Source organism: Hyla sarda, chromosome 9, assembly GCF_029499605.1.
Source record: "Hyla sarda isolate aHylSar1 chromosome 9, aHylSar1.hap1, whole genome shotgun sequence".
Classification (NCBI taxonomy): Eukaryota; Metazoa; Chordata; class Amphibia; order Anura; family Hylidae; genus Hyla; species Hyla sarda.
The window spans coordinates 91,996,938-92,012,665 of record NC_079197.1 but is presented as its reverse complement, the minus strand read 5'-3'; the positions used below and the strand labels follow the sequence as shown (position 1 = coordinate 92,012,665).

The following is a 15,728-nucleotide window of genomic DNA, read 5'->3' as shown; positions in this document are numbered from 1 at the left end:
GTGCGCGAATTGTATTGAACGAAATCCAGTCCATGTTATTGACTAAGCATTAGAATATTTATTGGGCCAATAAAGAACGGGGGGATGGAGGGTGCAAACATTGAGACATCCATTTTGTCTTGGGGCCCACTCTTGCAGACTTCAGTGTTGAACCTCGCCCCATAGTGCTCATGGCGATGTAGCTGTAAATTAAGAGAAGATTTATTATTTAGTTTTCATCATTTGGATGAACCTGTGTTTGATTGGTTTCCCTTCTGAAGATAGAACATTCATGTACATTATAAGCATGATGCTGTTAGTCTTGTTTTTTTAACTTGTATATACTTGTGTTTGTGTCTAGTCTTGTACAGCTTTTCAGAAGTGCTTTGGACAGTGACTTTTTGTGCTTTATGTTGTAAGTAGCCTGGAAATGCTTCTGTTATCTGAAGCTAAGAGCTGTGCTGCCAGCTTTCACAGCAGTATATCTGAAGCCAGCTGACACAGCAGGAAGAGTCCATTCATCTAGTCAGATTGCAAAGATCAGAACATTACTGTTTACTTCTTTTATTGATTGGAGAGGCTTTGAAAAATAACATGGCAGCCTTCAGATAAGTTGTAGGGTCTGGAAAATGGCATGGTCCCAGAAAAAGGACCACTGTGTGATTTTTAACCCTTTTAAGTGAACTTGAATCCAAAGTTAAAAATAGAAGGAAAAGCAATTGCTTATTGTGATATCTTTAGGGTTCTGTGATCTTGCTCTCTCATATTGAAAAACAGAAGAATAGGCAAGTTTCATAATGCAGTAGAATCTCCCAAAAGTGGACACTCACGGGGGAGGGGGGAGGGGGGTTAGTATCCGCAATTGAGAGATGTCCCCTATTGGGGGAAAAAGGCTCAAAAAGCTTTCTAAATGATGAATACTGTCCTGTACTCACTACAGAGTGTAATTACCTATAAAAAGCAACATGAAAATAGAATCTCCCAGTGCAGTTTAATCATCCCTTGTCTCCCCCTGTACCATTTCTTCCCCCCCCCCCCCCCCCGTGCCATTTTATTCCCCCTCTTGATCCCTCCAATACTCCTTCATTCCTCCCACCTTAAACCCCCCATGCCATTTTATTCCCCCTTTATATCCTGTGCCCTTTATTACCCTCACTGCCACATAATTTCCCCTTGATCCCCTCCCCCCGTGCCATTTAATTCCCCTTTACTACCCTCAGTGCAAATTTATCACCCCCTCTTTACCACCCACTGTGCCATTTCACACACCCTGTGCCATTTAATTTCCCCTTTATCCCCCTGTGCCACTTTGTTCCCCCTGTGCCATCGAACGATGTAGCCGGCGGATGTACAGAAGCAGGAGACCACTGTTTAAACAGTGGTTCTCTGCTTTTGTGCTGGGACTGCTGCAGGGGATGCGGCAAGGTAAGGCTGGCACATAAGCCTGGTTGTCCCTTATTGGGAGTGTTTTGTCCCCTATTGGGTGTGTCCGTGTTCGCTTTTGGGAGTGTCCCCTATTTGGTGGGAGCAAATACATTAAGTTTTATGGGACTTCTGCCTTTGATTAAAAGGATATGACTGTTGAGAAAGGCACCTGCTCAGTGGCCATAGTAAGAACTGCAGAATTTCTGGGATATGTTTAATTTAGCTAATTAGATATGTTAACCTTTAATTGGTTCATAATAGGTAATTTTCTGATGCTACATTAAATAGTAAATTGTAAATAAATTTAATATAATCTGGTTGATTTTATCCCTTTTTGTGATTATTTTTCATAGGGTGGTTATTTTGGACAAATTAGGAATACAAAGAAATCTTCTCAGAGGTTAAAAGATGCTTTGCTTGACCATGACCTGGCTCTTCCTTTGTGTCTGTTAATGGCTCAGCAGAGAAATGGAGTGGTTTTCCAGGAGGGAGGAGAGAAACATTTAAAGCTGGTGGGGAAGCTCTATGATCAGGTGAGTCACTGCTGAAGCATCACTGATATGTATGTATTTTTATAGTTATGTAATGAGTCTCAGGCAGTGGCCCTTCTAGATTGTTGGCCATGCATAGTGTTGAGTAACTATACATAATTATCTTGTCCGTTCTTTCTTTCAGTGTCACGACACACTAGTTCAGTTTGGTGGCTTTCTGGCATCTAATCTGAGTACAGAAGATTACATAAAACGTGTTCCGTCCATAGATTTGTTATGCAATGAATATCACACCCCTCACGATGCTGCATTTTTCCTATCCAGACCAATGTATGCACATCACATTTCAGTAAGTAATGCTTTATCATGGCTCTGAGCCGTAAGAAGTCACCCCTAAAGGTTTTGTGGCATACTTCATGGGTTGCATAAAACTAAAGCTGGCAGTTCTTTTTCTTAATACTGTCCTCTTCTTTATAATCCACTCATGGTTCTGCCTCAGCTGGTGACCAGTTTGAGCAGCAGTGGGATATAACAGGCCCAATCTTTCCTGTGCCTGGACACATCACACTGCCCCTCAGCCTATCCCTGACCGAGGCAGGACATTGCTGTGGCCGGCAATTAGCTGGGCACAGTGTGATGTGTTTGGTGCCGGAGAAAGGTAGAGAAATATCAGCTTAACTGTGACAGGTAAGGCTGGGTTCACATCACGTTTTCTCCCATACGGCAGGGGGGAGCTAAAACATTGCACTTCCGTATGCTTTCGTATGCGCTCCCGTATGTTATTCATTTCAATGAGCTGACCAGAGTGAAACATTCGGTCCGGTCGGCTCATTTTTGCGCTGTATGCGCTTTTTCCCCGGACCTAAAACTGTGGTCAACCAATGTTTTAGGTCCGGTTGTAAAAGCGCATACTGCTTAAAAATGAGCAGACCAGACCGAATGTTTCACTCCGGTCGGCTCATTGAAATGAATTACATACAGGAGTGCATACGGGAGCGCGAGATTGTAGCTCCCCCTGCCGTATGCGCTCCCGTGTGGGAGAAAATGTGAGGTGAACCCAGCCTGAGCTAAGGTTTCTTACTTTAGTTGTTGGCAGCCCAGGCAAATTGGCAAAAGTTCTCCTTGAAAATGTAATCAAGAAACTGCCAAGCTCAGAAGGAACATCGAGAGGAGCCAAACCCTGCTTTTAATATCCTAGAATTGTTTTTCTTTCTTGTAGGTGTGAAACTGTGTTCTAAAAAGATTTTCAGAAATAGTAATTTTATGTTCATTTCTAATCTTTAGTCTAAATATGATGAGCTGAAGAAAACCGAGAAGGGAAACAAACAGCAGCATAAGGTGCACAAATACATCTCATCGTGTGAAGCTGTCATGGCTCCTGTTCACGAAGCTGTCATTTCCTTGCACCCTCCTAAAGTGTGGGAGGATATCAGCCCCATGTTTTATGCTACCTTTTGGTCCTTAACTATGTATGACCTTGCTGTTCCAACATCCAGCTACAACAGAGAAATCAACAAGTTGAAAATACAGATGAAAGCCATTGATGACAATCTTGAAATGGTAAACTGGACACTTCTCTCAACATCATTTTTTGTGTTAAACTTTGTGGTTGGGGGTGAAGTATTGTCATAAAAAATAACAAAAGTTCTGTTACTCACTTGACAAGTCCCCATTATCACCACTCCAGTGGTTACCTCTGTATTACTGCAGTGGTGAAGGAGGCACTTTGAATTGAATTCTATATTAAAATCACTTGATGTTCTTTGTAGGCTCCAAACAAAAAGAAAAAGGAAAGAGAAAGATGCACTGCTCTACAAGATAAGCTAGTAGAGGAAGAGAAGAAGCAATCAGAGCATGTAGCTAGAGTTCTGCAGAGAATGAAACTGGAAAAAGACAATTGGCTTTTGGCACGTAAGTACAAAATACCATCACAACCTTTCCATCATCTCTTGATGTTTTTCTGGTTATCTACTCGAATTTTATCTGTTTTTTTTAAAGGTCAACTTTATGGAAATTTTTTTCCTGTGATTGAGCTGATCACTAGCATCACATCAGCTAAATCAGATCAAAAAGTATCCCTCTCGATAGAGGAATTTTTCCACAATGGGTTACAGCGTACCTGTCAGATCCCACAAAAAAAGTACCTCATCCTGATCACGTACATATATTTTTTTTATGTGTCTACGACCATATTTCTGCTGTAACACAGGAGAGGTATAACTCTGTGTTACAGCAATGTTGGTGCAAGCTGTATCCCTCCTGCTATTGCAAAACTATAACTCCCAGCATGCCCGCACATTATTTGGCTGTCCAGGGAATGCTGGGAGTTGTAGTTTTGCAACAGCTTGAGCCACATGATTGGTAAAACTCTGATTTTACAGCAGTGTTGCCACAAGCTGTCTGACTATCGTTGTTGCAAAACTACAACTCCCATTATGCCCTGATAGCCTCTAAAACAGGAAAGTGACCGAGTGGGCATGACTGATATACAGGCGGTCAGGGCATGATGTTAGTTGTAGTTTTTTAGCTGCAGTAGAGTGATTCTTTGGGGAGGACTCATATAAAGCTGAAACACCTATCATGCCCTGACAGCCTATATAGAAGTAATTCCCAACCTGTCACTCCCTTGCTGTTATACAGGCTATCAGGGCATGATGGGAGTTGTAGTTTTATAACAGCAGGAGAGCGACAGGTTGGGGATGACTGACATGCAAGCTTTCAGGGCAAGATGGGAGTTGACATTTTCTAACAGATGGGGCGTGACTGTTTGGGGAGGGCTCATATAAAGCTGCAACTCCTTTCATGCCCTGACAGCCTGTATACAAGTCATCCCCAACCTGTTACACTCCCGCTGTTATACAGGCTATCAGGGCATTCAGTATATTACTAAAGTCCTGCACTGCCTGTAACAGCTGTTTTCTCCCTCTGCCAAACTGCAGCTGCTGAGAAGAAATAGTATAAGACTTAGTAATAGTCAGGTAGAAAAACTACAGAAATATATAGTTGTGTCCCTTGAAGGCTCCTTGCCCTGATGCTGTAGATCCATACGACGCGGGCACCCACAGGCAGACAGGCCGGCACAGTAGAGGCTAGTCCCTCCTGCAGCCTTGTCCATCAGCAATCTCGTGTCCATGACCTCTGGACACACTGCTGTTGCAGGACTAGTCAGTATCTCAGGAGGTATGGGAACCCCTAGTGGCCTGATTTTCAAAGGCAGTTTTATTTAATAAAAAGTGAATTTTTCTTTTTAATAACTATATTAGAAAAACTATTATGTGTGTGTGTGTGTGTGTGTGTATATATGTTTTTTGTATCTGACAATGCCTATTTAAAAATAAAATTAAAGGGGTTCTCCAGTGCTTAGACATCTTATCCCCTATCCAAAGGATAGGGGATAAGATGCCTGATCATGGGAGTCCCGACGCTGGGGACCCCCGTGATCTTGCATGTGGCACCCTGTTTGTAATCAGTCCCCAGAGCGTGTTCGCTCCTGGTCTGATTACCGGCGACCACAGGTCCGACGGCGTGTGACGTCACGCTTCGACCCTCAATGCAAGCCTATCACGCCCCCTCCCATAGGCTTGCATTGAGGGGCGGAGCGTGATGTCACATGGGGGCGTCGGTGTGACATCACACCCGGAGCAAACACGCTCTGGGGACTGATTACAAACTGGGTGCCGCATGCAAGATCACGGGGGTCCCCAGCGGCGGGACTCCCGCGATCAGGCATCTTATCCCCTATCCTTTGGATAGGGGATAAGATGTCTAAGCACCAGAGTACCCCTTTAAACATACTGTTACATTTTTCTAGTTGCACCACTTAAAGGAGTTATGTACTCACTAATGCTTGATAGCTCCGCTCCAACCTCTGTATCTGCTGCCGTGCTTGGACTGGGGAGTGCGTTCCCCTCCACACTGGAAATGGCAATAGAAGAAGGTATCCAGCATCGGAGAACAGCTAAAATTCTTTGCTTTATTGAGGCATCTGCACAACGTACATACACTGGAGCGTAGTCACCTACACGTTCACGTAGGCGGAGGTTTACAGTGAGTTTTCTGCTGCAAGTTTGTGATGCGGCAAAGTTTCCGCCACAGCTCAAACTCTCGGCGAGAAATTCTGTGAACCCCCTGCCCATGTGAATGTACCCTAAGAACACTACACTACACCTACACAAATTAAAAACTAAAACACTACATATAGACGCCCTTACACAGTCCCCCCCCCCCCCCCCCCCCCCCCGAGCCTCCAGCTGTTGAAAAACACCAACTCCCAGTATTGCCGGACAGCCACTGACATGCTGGTGTTGCCCCATACTTTTCATTTTCACAAGCGGTAAAAGGAAAAAAAGATAGAAGAAATTGTGTTACAAATTTTGGGTGAGTATGGAAATACCCCATATGTGGACGCAAAGTGCTCTGCGGGCACTCAAGCCTCAGGAGTGAGAGCTCACATGTACATTTGAAGTCTAAATTGGTGATTTGCACAGGGGTGGCTGATTTTACAGTGGTTTTGACATAATCCCAAAACAATAAATACCCACATGTGACCCCATTTTGGAAACTACACCTCTCACGGAACGCAACAAGGGTTATAGTGAGCCTTAGTACCCCACAGGTGTTTGACAAATTTTTGTTAAAGTTTGATCGGAAAATGAAGAAAACCTTTTTTTTCCCTAAAATGCTGGTGTTACCCTACATTTTTCATTTTCACAAAGGGTTGTAGGAGACAAAGCCCCCCAAATTTTTTAACCCTGTTTCTTCTGAGTATGGGAATACCTCATATGTGGATGTAAGTGCTCTGAGGGCAAACTACAATGCTCAGAAGAGGAGCACCATTGGGCTTTTGGAGAGAGAATGTGTCCGAAATTGAAGACCATGTGTGTTTACAAAGCTCCCATGCTGTCAGAACAGTGGACCTCCCCCACATGTGACCCCATTTTGGAAACTACACCCCTCACGGAACATAACAAGGGGTGCAGTGAGCATTTACTCCCCACAGGTGTCTGACAGATTTTAGGAACAGTGGTCCTTGAAAATGAAAAATGTAATTTTTCATTTGCACAGCCCACTTGTCCAAAGATCTGTAAAACGCCAGTGAAGTGTAAATGCTCACTGCACCCCTTATTACGTTCTGTGAGGGGTGTCCGGCAACCACAGGACACTTTACATCCACAAATGAGGTATTTCCTTACTAGAGAGAAACTGGGTTACAAATTTTGGGGGGGGGGGGGGATTTCTCTCCTTTTACCCCTTGGAGAAATTAAAAAACTGAGTCTACAAGAACATGTGAGTGTAATAAATGAAGATTATGAATTTTCTCCTTCACTTTGCTGCTATTCCTGTAAAACACCTAAAAGGTTAACAAACTTTCTGAATGTAATTTTAATACTTTGAGGGGTGCAGTTTTTATAATGGGGTCATTTATGGGGTATTTCTAATATGAAGGCCCCTCAAATCCACTTCAAAACTGGACTGGTCCTTAAATTCCTGTCTTGAAAATCTTGTGAAAAATTGGCAAATTGCTGCTGAACTTTGAAGCCCTCTGATGTCTTCCAAAAGTAAAAACATAACAACTTTATGATGCAAACATAAAGTAGAGCTATTGTATATGTGAATCGCCGTTGACTCTGATCTGTCTTTCACTCCCCATATTCAGTCCCTTTCACGTTCTGGTCACCTGCATCTAAAAAACATTTCCAGAATCCACCCGTTTCTCATTACTGAAACTGCTAAAACTCTCATTATTGCTTTGATTCACTCCTGCCTCGACTACTGTAACTCTTTACTAATAGGCCTCCCTTTCTCCAAACTCTCTCCTCTCCAGTCCATCCTTAGTGCCGCAGCCAGACTCATCTTCCTCTCCAGCCGCTACACCGACTCCTCCCTGTGCCAGTCACTACACTGTTTACCAATTCAGTCCAGAATACAGTACAAAATCCTCATTCTCACACACAAAGCTCTCCACAATGCTCTCCGATCTGCTAATGATCTCACACTAACATCTTCTATAATCCGAAATTCCCACTCCTGTCTCCAAGACTTCACTCGTGCTGCACCGGTTCTCTGGAATGCTATCCCTCAATCCCTCAGACTCCACAACAACATCCATAGTTTCAAACGTGGCCTGAAAACACATCTCTTCAGACAGGCCAATAACATTCTCTAATTGTCCTCAACATATCCCCACACCTCTTATTTGAATAGTTATTGTGTAATATTATGTCTGATACTTGTCTTTGTTTGTACCCCATGATTGTAAGCGTTGTGGAATCTGTAGGCGCTAAATAAATAAAATTATTATTATTAATATATAATTTCTTGTTCAGCTCCGTTAGGGGACACAGGAACCGTGGATATATCTGGCTGCCACTTGGAGGCTGACACTAGGCATAACAAAAAAAAAGAAGGCGGCTCCTCCCAGCAGGATATACCCGCCTACTGACTCAGACACTCAGTTTTAGTTTTAGTGTCCTAGGAGGCAGGCACAGGTCTGAGTTTCTCCAGACCTGTTCTAATTTTATTATTTTCTAGCTGTTAGTCTAGTTTTTCTCTCCTTTTTTATTTTTTCTAGGTAGGGGCGACAGGAGCATGGCGCTGCCTGATTTCCCCACATGCGACTGAAGGGCACGGGCCATAGAGTATGGTCCGTTAACCCTTCCCCGCCACCAACCAGCACCAGGTTGTACCTTGGGTCCGGGTCACCTATTGCCTCTGCTCGCCCTGCTTATTGAAGCCTGGTATGATGCAGTTTGGCACAGACTGGTTGAAGACTTCTGGGGGGGGGGGGGGGGAAGACTTCCAGCGAGGTAAGTATAACATCATTAAGGTGGGTATATTAACCCTTTTCCCTTAACCCCCCCCCCCCCCCTTTTCCCCTTTTATCCTCTCTGAAGGGGGCACTATAAGGGGCATGTGATCACAGTTTCCTTGAGGAGAGAGCTCCTTTTAGGGTTCTGCAGCTGTTGCAGCAGCTGCACCGGCTGTAAGTAGCTGGGGGGGGGCACCACTGCGGGAAAAAGGGGACAATTTCTGCACAGTTTTACTCCCGACAGCCGTCCCCACAGCCCCGGACCGATGCCGGACTTTCCTACCTCCGTGCGCCAGGCGGTGTTCGCGGCCGTCTGACCCGGGTTCGGCCGCAACTTTAGTCCGCGGCTTTGGCCTGGTACCGGCCGTGCGCCCCTTTAGCTCCGCCCCTTTTTGTTTGCACTTATCTGCGCTTCTATCCCCACAACAGCGCACGCACAGGGAGGCATGTTTCAGCCTCTCCTGTGCTAGCGCGCGTACTGTGGGCAGTTTTTCAGCCTCTCCTGTGCCAGCCTGCGCTGCGGGGGTCCTCAGTCTCCTCTCGCTGTCCAGGTCACGTGACGCGCCTCTGCTCCGGAGTCCAGCACTGCTACCTCACAAGCTGCTGCTGCACTCTGCTCCTGTGGCTCTCCTCTCTGGTCTCAGTTGCTCCATATCTGCTGCAGCAGCCTGGAACTTCTGCTACCTGGTGCTGCAAGCTGTTCCTGCGATCCTAGCAAGACTTCAGCGAGTGCAAGACACAGGAAACTGGTCGAGCTTGTTCCTTTTTCTTTCGGTCTCTGGGTAGCTGACCTCTCTGTAATTTTGCTTTGAACCTTCTCTCATACAGGCGACTGCTTTGGTCACTTACTATGCTTGCAGGGGGTGTAAGGTTAAAATGCCGTTGGGTTCGGCTGAACCCACCTGTTCTGCCTGCTCTTCCTCCTGCCCTAATCCCCTCCACCCAGCATAGCCCCCCGGAGCGCGTGGCCCCTGACCCTGCCCTGGTTTGGGTGTCTTCTCTCTCCCAAATGATCTCTGATCAGGCGCAGGTTTCCAGGGAAGTGGCTACGGCATTAAAGCAGTCCTCCTTGCGTCCTCCTCGGGATACGAGCTCGGCGTCTTTGGACTGTCGAAGCTCTAATGGACGTCCCAGGGTCATTTATTCTGACTCCTCTCCTAAGCACAGATCTTCTCGCGCTCCAGGTCCCCACCTTCTGGGCAGCGCCCTCGGTCACGTGGTCGCTCTCCTAGGGGCCGTTCCCTATCCCCGGCCCACCATTCCAGATCCATGTCGCCTAGATCCGGAGCTTCCACTGCCCGTTCCCGGTCTCCGGAGGAACTGATGGACTCAGACTCGGCTCCGCAATCGGATTCTGAAGAGTTGTCATGCATGTCAGACTTGGTGGACAACTTGGTGTCAGCTGTCAAGGACACCTTCCATCTACTGGACCCTGGAACTCCGGACCCTGCTCCTGGAGTTTCCTTTACACAAACTCATCGCTCCCCCAAGGTCTTCCATCCTCATAAGAAGTTTGTTGATCTTCTGGAGAACGCCTGGAAGCTTCCGGAGAAGCACTTCCAAGGCACTAAACGGTTGAAGACTCTGTGTCTGTTTTCTCAGGAGCTTGTCTCTAAATTGACCGTTCCACCGTCGGTGGACCCCCCAGTCTCCCGTTTATCAAAATCCACCACCTTGCCGCTGGCGGATGCTGCTTACTTTAAGGGTCCCGCGGACAAGCGGGGGAAAATCATGTAAAGTACGCCTTCGAGGCGGTTGGGTCCTCCTTACTTCCTGCCTTTGCATCGACTTGGGTCTCAAAGGCCTTATCAGTTTAGGCTTCTCAGCTCCGCAAAGGGGTGCTGTCCAGGGCCCCTTCTGATGATCTGGCTGATATTGCTCTCCAGATCTCCAAGGCGTGTGACTATATCTGCCAAGTTTCCTTGGAGTCGGCACGCTGTGTCGCTGTTGCGTCTGGAAATCTAATCGCCATTCGCCGCTCTATGTGGCTTAAAGCTTGGAACGCAGACTCTGCTTCCAAGAAATCGCTGACTGAAATAGCCTTTTCTGGTGACCATCTTTTTGGGAAAAAGCTGGACAACATAATTTCTGACTCTACGGGCGGTAAAAGTTCCTTGCTTCCCCAGAATAAGGCGCGCCGCCCTGTCGCTCGCGGGGGATTCCGCAAGACTGCTTTCTTTCGGTCATTTTGCTCCCAGGGCTCCGGCCGCCAGGAAAAGTTGGGTTCCTCGCAAGCTAGGCAGGCCCTGTCCTTTAAGCCCCGCCCCTCCTAGAAGGAGGATAGCCGTTCCAACCATTTCCCCGCAAAGTCGGGAACTTGCAAGCCTACCTCAAATTGAAGGGGCGCCCCAACTCGAGACTCTCCCTCAGGTGGGCGGTCGTTTATCCCTCTTTCGGAATGTCTGGTTGGCACAAGTCCAGGATTCCTGGGTTCGGGGTGTAGTTTCCGAGGGTTACCGAGTTCGGTTCGCTTCCCCGAGATCGTGTTTTTCGGTCCCGGCCTCCTCGTTCGCCCGTCCTGGTGGCAGGTTTTCGCTCTGCCATTCACACTCTGCTGGAACAAGGTGTCATTGTGCCTGTTCCTCCTCAGGACCGTTTCTGGGGTTTCTATTCAAACCTCTTTGTTGTTCCCAAGAAGGGGGAACGGTCCGTCCAATTTTGGACCTCAAGCTCCTCAATCGGCACCTTCGACTTCACCACTTCCAGATGGAGTCCCTGCCCTCGATTGTTGCGTCCATGGATCGGGGTGAATTCCTGTCTTCTGTGGACATTCGGGATGCGTATCTCCACATCCCGATTTTTCGTCCCCACCAACGGTTTCTGCGATTTGCAGTTCTGGAGGGTCACTTTCAATTTGTGGCTCTGCCCTTCGGCCTGGCCACAGCCCCCAGGGTCTTTACCATAATCCTGGCGGCTGTCATGGCCATCCTCCGCTCCCGAGGGGTGTCTGTCCTTCCCTATCTGGACGACCTGCTTATCAAAGCCCTTCCCGGGTCCAGAACAAGGAAAGTCTCCACATCACCCTGCAGACTTTGACCAGTTTCGGGCGGCTGATAAACGTGGAAAAATCCAATCTTTCTCCCTCCCAGTCTCTGATTTTTCTGGGCCTTCGGTTCTATACCGAGAGAGCCCGGGTTTTCCTTCCTCCGGACATGCGGAGTGCTCTTCTGTCGGGTGTCCGCCTCTTGAGACGACCACATCCTGTGTCCATTCGCTCCTGCATGGCAGTGCTGGGCAGAATTGTGGCGGCGGTTCCGTTCTCACAGTTTCGTTGCCGCCCGCTTCAGTGGTCCATTCTGTCTCTCTGGGACGGATCTCCCCTGTCCTTGGATAGCCGGATCCGTCTGCTCTCCTGGACCCGCCAGTCGCTTCTTTGGTTGCTCCGCTCTCCTCCTAGGCGGTTGCTCGTTCCTTCCTTTGAACTGGCTGGTCCTCACAACGGACGAGAGTCTCCTCGGTTGGGGGGGCATTCTTCTGGACCGGACGGTCCAGGGCCGCTGGTCCCCACAGGGGACCAATCTTCCCATCAATGTCCTGGAAATCTGGGCCATCTTCTTGTCTCCTGCACTGGGAGTCCCTTCTCCGGGGCAGCCCGGTCCGCATTCAGACGGACAACGCCGCGGCCGTAGCGCATGTCAACCGTCAAGGGGGCACTCGCAGCCACACTGCCATGGCCGAGGTGTTCAGAAACTTGGTCTGGGCGGAGCGCCTGGTTCCCTCCCATATCAGCGATCCACATCCCGTGGGTGGAAAATTGGGAAGCGGACTTTCTAATTCGCTCCTCTCCCGATCCCGGGGAGTGGTCTCTTCACCCGGAAGTGTTCAAGTCCATTTGCGATCGCTTGGGGATTCCGGACATGGACCTCTTTGCGTCCTGCCTAAACCGGCAGGTTCCGACCTTCGTGGCAAAGTCCTGAGATCCTCTGGCACTGGCCGCGGATGCTCTCGTCATTCCTTGGTCTCGCTTCGCTCTCCCTTATCTGTTCCCGCCGCTTCCTCTTCTGCCCCGAGTGCTGAGGAAACTCAAGGCAGAGGGCGTCTCGTCCATTCTGGTGGCTCCAGATTGGCCCCAATGCTCTTGGTACGCAGGCGTGGTTCGGCTCGTGGCGGACGTTCCTTTTCGGCTGCCAGATCGTCTCTCTCAGGGTCCACTTTGCCACCCAAATTCTCTGCCGCTACGTTTGACGGCGTGGCGGTTGAAAGCGCGGCATTGAAGGCCCGTGGTTTCTCCTCCGGGGTTATTCACACCATGCTCATGGCGCTTAATCAGTCCTCGGCTAGGATTTATCACAGGACTTGGCGGGCCTACTTTCGGTGGTGTGAGGCCTGCTCTCTTTCTCCGGTTCGTTTCTCTCTGCTGAACCTCCTGGCGTTTTTGCAGTCAGGCCTTGAAACGCGTTTGGCTCTTAGTTCCCTCAAGGGTCAAGTGTCGGCGCTGTCTATTCTCTTTTAGCGGCCTCTGGCCTCCGACTCTTCAGTTCGCACCTTCCTTCAAGGGGTGGCTCATGAGATTCCTCTTTACAGGTCTCCTACTTCCCCTTGGGACCTGAACTTGGTCCTGAGCGCTGTGCAGTCCGCTCCATTCTAGCCTATTCCGGACATCTCCCTTCGTTTCCTTTCATGGAAGGTGGCCTTTCTGGTTGCCGTGACCTCCATCCAAAGGGTGTCAGAATTGGGTCAACCCCCCTTCCTGATTCTTCATCAGGATAAGGCTGTGCTCCGGCCAGTACCTTCTTTTCAGCCAAAGGTGGTTTCTTAATTTCATCTGAAGGAGGATATCATTCTTCCCTCCTTCTGCCCTGCTCCGTCTCATCCTAAGGAGCGCTCCCTCCACAACCTGGATGTGGTCAGAGCCTTGCGGGTTTACCTTTCGGCCACGTCTTCCTTCCGACGGGCTGATTCGCTGTTCGTCCTTCTGGAGGGCCGACGCAAGGGTCTGCCGGCTTCTAAGGCCACCATCTCCAGATGGATCCGGTCTGCAATTTCTGAGGCGTATCGTTCTAATGGGAAGAATCCCCCCTTCCAGGTTACGGCTCACTCCACTCGCTCGGTGGGGGCCTCTTGGGCAGTCTTTAACAGGGCTTCCCCCCTGCAGGTGTGTAAGGCGGCCACTTGGTCTTCGATACACATGTTCACGAAATTCTACCAAGTGCACACTTCTGCTTCTGCCGACGCCAGTTTGGGGCGTAAGATTTTGCAGGCAGCGGTGGCTCTGCCGTCTGCTTGATTCCGGGTTACTTTGGTTTCCCACCCCGGGGACTGCTTTGGTACGTCCCATGGTTCCTGTGTCCCCCAATGGAGCTGAACGAGAAAAGGTGATTTTTTTTTTCACTTCCCGTAAAATCTCTTTCTCTGAAGATCCATTGGGAGACACAGAGTTAGTAGGCGGGTATATCCTGCTGGGAGGAGCCGACTTCTTTTTTTTGTTATGCCTAGTATCAGCCTCCTAGTGGCAGTAAGATATACCCACGGTTCCTGTGTCCCCCAATGGATCTTCCGAGAGAGATTTTACGGTAAGTGAAAAAAAATCTTTTATTTGGATTGTCTATTTTCCTTATAAGCAGAGAGCTTTAAAGTTAAAATGCAACATTTTCAAATTTTTCATGAAATTTGAGATTTTCACCAAGAAATGATGCAAGTATTGGCGAAAATTTACCACTGTTGAAGTAGAATACGTCGCGAAAATACAATCTCTGAATCAAATTCATAAGTAAAAACATCCCAGAGTTATTAATGCTTAACCTCTTAAGGACATAGGACGTTCTCTAACGTCCTCACTACCTGGGCTTTAATGCCCAAGGACGTTAGAGAACGTCCTGTTGTATTTCCGGTCTCTGCCGCTCGCCGGGCAGAGATCGGAACTGGATGCCTGCTGAAATCCTTCAGCAGGCATCCAGGGCAAACGCCGAGGGGGGCCATGTAGGCCCCCCATGTCGGCGATCGCCGCAAATCGCAAGGGAAATCGCCCTTGCGATCTGCGGCGATACCAGGCTGATCGGGTCTCTGGGACCCGACCACCCGGTAATTTCGCATGATCCCGGCTGCCACAGACAGCCAGGACCATGCTGAAGTATCGGAGCGAGGTGGCAAACCTGCCACCTCCTCCGATCCCCTGCGATCCGTCGGTTAGTTAACCGACCAATCGCAGGAGGGGGGGCGGTTACTTCCTCCCGTCCTGCCCGGCCCCTGAAAGTCCGGAGAGGACGGGAGGAAGACCGGAGGACGAGGCGGGGGACGGGGGAGTGCAGGGGACCGGCCCCGGTACTTACCTCGTCCCTGAAGACCCGGATCCCGGCGAGGAAGATGGCGGCGGCGGCGACAGGTGAGTAGATCTTCAGCCGCGGTCGGGCCCTTTACAGCAATGCACGTCGCCGTAAAGCGACATGCATTGCTGTAATGGGACCGTGTATACTACAACTCCCAGCATGCCCAGACAGCCCTTGGCGTCTGGGCATGCTGGGAGTTGCAGTTTTGCAACATCTGGAGGTCCACAGTTTGGAGACCACTGTGCCCTTCCAGATGTTGCAAAACTACACATCCTCAGCATGCCCTTACTGTCCAGGCATGCTGGGAGTTGTAGTTCTGTAACATCTGACCCTTCAGATGTTGCAGAACTACAACTCCCAGCATGCCTGGACAGTTTTGGCATACTGGGAGTTCTAGTTTTGCAACATCTGGAAGGGCACAGATTGGGAACCACTGTATTAGTGGTCTGCAAACTGTAGTCCTCCAGATGTTGCAAAACTACAACTCCCAGCATGCTGGGAGTTGTAGTTCGGCAACATCTGGCTCTAAAGATGTTGCCGAACTACTACTCCCAGCATTCCTGAGAATGTTTGGGAGTTGTGGTTTTGCAACAACTGGAGGCACACTGGTTGGGAAACATTGTCTGTTTCCTAACTCAGTGTTTCCCAACCGTGTGCCTCCAGCTGTTGCAAAACTATAACTACCAGCATGCACTGATAGACTGTGCATGCTGGGAGTTGTAGTTTTGCAACAGCTGGAGGCCCCCCCCCCTGTGAATG

General features: G+C 48.8%; 1 protein-coding gene across 1 annotated transcript in view; it reads left to right on the top strand.

The window, feature by feature from the left end:
* Positions 1 to 15,728, top strand: part of THOC2 (THO complex subunit 2) — a 165,620-nt gene that overhangs the window by 73,866 nt on the left and 76,026 nt on the right. The window contains exons 21-24 of the mRNA XM_056541081.1: positions 1,758 to 1,937; positions 2,080 to 2,244; positions 3,180 to 3,455; positions 3,665 to 3,806. Of these exons, the coding sequence (XP_056397056.1) occupies positions 1,758 to 1,937; positions 2,080 to 2,244; positions 3,180 to 3,455; positions 3,665 to 3,806 (763 nt within the window). The remainder of the gene's footprint in view (positions 1 to 1,757; positions 1,938 to 2,079; positions 2,245 to 3,179; positions 3,456 to 3,664; positions 3,807 to 15,728) is intronic.